Genomic DNA, 5,138 nt, shown 5'->3' with positions numbered 1-5,138 from the left:
AAGTAAAGAAATGCAGAAGTAAGTAATAAATACATATTATTTTTCAAGGATATATACAAGATTTGTCTCCTGAGTGCTCCTATAATTTCAAATACATATCTATCATCTCAATCACCACATTTTTAAATAATGTCTTCCTCTGAATGTGTCTCACCCTTGAAACATAAAGAACTTGAGGCTTGGGACTGGGTCTTATTTAAATGTGTATCTTCATTGCAGACCTAGTGGCTGACACATTGTTATAATCACACACTTAATACTTGTGTATCATCTGATATTCTTGATTTGGCGGTTCTCAGATAACATAAAGATGTATCATTATTGATTTTGTTATTAATATTAGTTAAGGTAATTTTAAAAATATATTTTTAAACGGGATAATTGTAAGGTTGTCTTTGATTTTTCTCTCACTTGTTTGCATCCTAGTATTCTCTAAAGAGCAGCAAATTTACTAGGAATTGGGAATCATCCTAAGAACACAGAATTCTGATGATTGGGTGCTCTCTTCAGTGACAGTTTTCTATTGTAAACTGAGATTTCTCTTTCGGGTTTCAATGGACCAGACTTAGTTTTATGTGGTACAGACATTGTTAGTATTCTTGATACTGAGCAATCCTTATGCCTAGAATGAGGTAACACTGAGAATTCTCTTACTCTGTGATTCTAAGAAGTCTGTGTTGGCCATGAATAAAATAGATAATGTGCAAGTTAATTCTCTTATTTATATAACAATTGTTTATTGAGAAGGTATGTAGTACTTAATATGGTTCTAGATGCTGAGGAGAACTCAGGCAAAGATACATACAATTCATATCTTTTCCTCAAAGGTACAAAATCTAGTGGAGAAAATAGATATAAGAATAATTCATTACCATATTTCAAAATTAGATAAACACCACATAAATTTGGCTATTAATGTCTTATGTGAGTTCTGAGGAAGAAACAACTCCTTTCACCAGGAGGTAGCAAGCAAGCTTTCAAAAAGGTAGATTTAATGGAGACTTCAGAAGAACAATAAAATATCTGTAAATAAAAGTGAGTAACAAACTAATATGAGCAAGGAATAGAGACAAGGAAGTATAGAACATAGGCGGGCAACAGTGAAGAGCGAAGCAATGTAATACGATTTATATTTTAAAAGCTTCATCTGTCATCAGGGGAAAGAAGGGTTGCAGAGACGTAAGAGTGGTCATGGGAAAGTAGCCATAATATGACTTCGGAAGGAGTTAAGGAAAGTGATGAAAACAGACAGAATCCTGAAGAAAGACTGTGGTCCTTCCTGCTAGAGGAAAGACTCTGATATAGGTATTGGAGAACGTATAGACATATTCCATCTTGAAATTAATGAATAGAAAGTAGAAGAAGAAATATTTTTTCCACTTTGGAAGCAGAATAAAGCTACAGAGGCAAGAGCCAGCATAATGAAAGTCTAGCTGATGATTCCTACCAGGAGGTAAGGAAAACAGCATTGAAGAGAATTTGAGTCTACGTTATGGAGAGATTAAAACTAAGGGTGGGAGTTTAGATGTAAGGAGAATGACAACTAAGAACTGTTGAGGATTAGTGAGTTAGAGATAAGTGTGGTATATTCAGATGGTTTACTTTGCAACTGCAGGGAAGATTTTTTTTTTTTTTGAGAGAATATGGATATGAGAAAGCGAAAAGGACAAGTACTGTTAAGATAATCTAAGAGTGAGAGGCTAAGAATCTGAGTAACAGCCTCACCGTGGGAGTGGAAGGGTTGTTTGAATCTGAAAAGCAACAAGAACTTTTTGGCTATGGTTTTAGAAATACTATGGAGTCTCAAAGTTTGATGAATGCTTGCCTGATTTTAGCAACATCATGTCTTAGAAATACAGGAGGGAGGAGAAAAGATGAGTTCTTTTTTTTTTTTGAGACGGAGTTTCACTCTTGTTACCCAGGCTGGAGTGCAATGGTGCTATCTTGGCTCACCGCAACTTCTGCCTCCTGGGTTCAGGCAATTCTCCTGCCTCAGCCTCCCGAGTAGCTGGGATTACAGGCACGTGCCACCATGCCCAGCTAATTTTTTTGTAATTTTAGTAGAGACGGGGTTTCACCATGTTGACCAGGATGGTCTCGATCTCTTGACCTAGTGATCCACCTGCCTCGGCCTCCCAAAATGCTGGGATTACAGGCGTGAGCCACCGCACCCGGCCTGAAAACATGAGTTTATAACTCAAAATCTAAGAACACATGCTAATGATCAATTTTTTCTGAATCTACTAATTTTCAGGGATTTCCTTTGGTGCTAACTCCTCTCCCGAATTATCTCTTGATGATGTATGCTCTATGGAGCGGGTCAATGAGACTGTGGTGAGAGAGTTCGTCTTCCTCGGCTTCTCATCCCTGGCCAGGCTGCAGCAGTTGCTCTTTGTTATCTTCCTGCTCCTCTACCTGTTCACTCTGGGCACCAATGCAATCATCCTTTCCACCATTGTGCTGGATAGAGCCCTTCACACCCCCATGTACTTCTTCCTTGCCATCCTCTCCTGCTCTGAGACTTGCTACACCTTCATCATTGTACCCAAGATGCTGGTTGACCTGCTGGCCCAGAAGAAGACCATTTCTTTCATGGGTTGTGCCATCCAAATGTTTTCCTTCCTCTTCCTTGGCTGTTCTCACTCCTTCCTGCTGGCAGTCATGGGTTATGATCGTTATGTGGCCATTTGTAACCCACTGCGCTACTCAGTGCTCATGGGACATGGGGTTTGTATGGGACTAGTGGCTGCTGCCTGTGCCTGTGGCTTCACTGTTGCACAGATCATCACATCCTTGGTATTTTACCTGCCCTTTCATTCCTCCAATCAACTACATCACTTCTTCTGTGACATCTCTCCTGTCCTTAAGCTGGCATCTTACCATAACCACTTTAGTCAGATTGTCATCTTCATGCTTTGTACACTGGTCCTGGCTATCCCCTTATTGTTGATCTTGGTATCCTACGTTTACATTGTCTCTGCCATACTTCAGTTTCCTTCCACATTGGGTAGGTGCAAAGCTTTTTCCACCTGTGCATCTCACCTCATTATTGTCACTGTCCACTATGGCTGCGCCTCCTTTATCTACTTAAGGCCTCAGTTCGACTACTTCTCAAGACAGGATGCTCTAATATCAGTATCCTACATTATTGTAACTCCATTGTTCAACCCAATAATTTATAGCTTGAGAAATAAAGAGTTCAGATCAGCCCTTTGTAGAATTGTGAGAAGAACCATTTCCCTGTCATAACATTAATCGTGATTCTGGCCAAGTGTAATATCTCATACCTGTAATCCCAGCATTTTAGGAGCTGAGGTGAGCAGATCACCTGAGGTCAGGAGTTCAAAACCAGCCTGGCCAACATGGTGAAATCCCATCTCTACTAGAAATACACAAATTAGTCAGTGCTGTGATGTGCTCCTGTAATCTCAGCTACTCAGGAAGCTGAGGAAGGAGAATTGCTGGAACCTGGGAGGCACTCCAGCCTGGGCAACAGAGTGAGGCTCCATCTAAAAAAAAAAAAAATCTTGTTTCTGCTCTTTCCAAACAGTAAAGCACAAGTTATACAGGGGAAAACTCCCGGAACATCAGTGATCAAGCAATTTAGCATCATGTACAGGAACAGAAATCATTTCCCCTCATCTCCAAATATAAAATTTAGAAAAACAACTGCTTGCCACATTCACATGAATTGCTGCCTATTGAAATTTTTTTTCAATTGAGTGGAAAATAACATGGCTCTTATAGGAAAGCATATGTATGTTCAGAATTTTAGGCTCTTGTAAATACTGTCACCCAATCTCAGCCAGGCTGAAAACTAACCCTTCAAAATGTGGCACAAGCCGGACTCTGTTGTAGGAATTCAGAAAGCTTCTATCTCTAGGATTTTTCCAGATGTTTTCTAAATCTCAGTCTTCCAACATAGTCAGATCACAATTGTTAAAAAAGTTATCCATTTCCATGCTTTGAGTGTATTAATAAAATACAATTATTTCTCATTTTTAATGTAGTGGCACACATCTAAATTTGGTGAGCATACCTTGAAGATATTCACAGGCGAATGGGTTAAAGAGAAGACCTAAAAATCACCCAGAGTGACTAGGTAGGAAAGGCAAGTTAAAACTTAAGTCAGTTTCACTATTCACCACGTGGAAACCTTTGCATACAGAGCAATCAGTCTGTTCTCCATGCAGCTCAGGAGTTTGCATGTACATTTGAGACCAGAAGTTGAATCTGATGTTTTCATTCTCTCTCCTTTCTGCAGGAGTGATAGCAAACAGGAATTTCCACAATGGTGGTGCTTTCTCACATTGTCTCTCTTTTCAAGATCCATTTATCAATAAAAGTCTCCTGAGTGATTTATTTTGCTTCTAAGTTTTTTCTTTTCTTCCACCAGTTTCTTCATCAGTGACATATACCCTCTAGGGGCTTATGTCCTGCTTCTAGGGGTTGAAGAAGGAGGAAAGGAAGTGGAATGCTTTGTTCACAGGCCCTGTTTATTATAGGACATTTGCCAAGAGTGTAAATCAACTGCATTTCTTCCATTTCTTTGAAGCTTGAAACTTGCTGATGATGGGCCTTGAAAATCAAAGACTAATGCAAAATGAATGTCAGTGGCCACCAAGTTGTCTTTTCCTTGGCCATATTGCTCACTCCAGGCCTCCAGCCTGTCAAGCTGATTCATGAAAAGTAAATGAGCTGAGTTTAATATGTTAATTATTTATATCTGCACTGTGTGCTACTGTTTAAAAATGTGACTTCATCTAAACTTTAGAGCACCCCTGGGAAGTATATATTATGATCTACATGTTGTAGATGAGAAAAATGACACTCAGACAAATAAAATGACTTGCCTACTAATGATTAAAAGAATTAATACTGAGTCTGCATGATCTATTTTCTTTATTAATGGTTTTATAATAGTCCTATATGGCCCTTGAAAAGACTGTGACTTTTTTAATTAATAAAGTAGAATATGTAAGTATTCACCTTTAACAATAGATGACTAAGCCATGTGTCATCTGTGGGAAGATACACTCTTGATGTTACATAAATAATCTTTTAAATCTTGTTCCTTTCCAAAAGCTATGAATCCTATTATTTTGGGGTCTGACGCCACAACACTGACAAGTGGCAGG

At 38.9% G+C, this 5,138-nt stretch overlaps 1 protein-coding gene across 1 annotated transcript; it reads left to right on the top strand.

Annotated features, from left to right (window-relative positions):
• The first annotated feature begins 2,297 nt into the window (after nt 1-2,297).
• OR10K2 (olfactory receptor, family 10, subfamily K, member 2) lies at nt 2,298-4,362 on the top strand. The gene has a single exon (XM_002760212.5). It carries the CDS (start codon nt 2,311-2,313, stop codon nt 3,247-3,249), a length of 939 nt encoding a protein of 312 aa, XP_002760258.4. The 5' UTR covers nt 2,298-2,310; the 3' UTR covers nt 3,250-4,362.
• The last annotated feature ends 776 nt before the right edge of the window (nt 4,363-5,138 follow it).

This window comes from Callithrix jacchus, chromosome 18 (assembly GCF_049354715.1).
Source record: "Callithrix jacchus isolate 240 chromosome 18, calJac240_pri, whole genome shotgun sequence".
NCBI classification, from domain to species: Eukaryota; Metazoa; Chordata; class Mammalia; order Primates; family Cebidae; genus Callithrix; species Callithrix jacchus.
Note: the sequence above shows the minus strand (reverse complement) of the source record. Positions and strands in the feature narration are given on the sequence as shown.

Coding starts and splice junctions, on each gene's coding strand:
- OR10K2 (XM_002760212.5), top strand. CDS start 2,311: ATGGAGCGGGTCAATGAGACTGTGGTGAGAGAGTTCGTCTTCCTCGGC.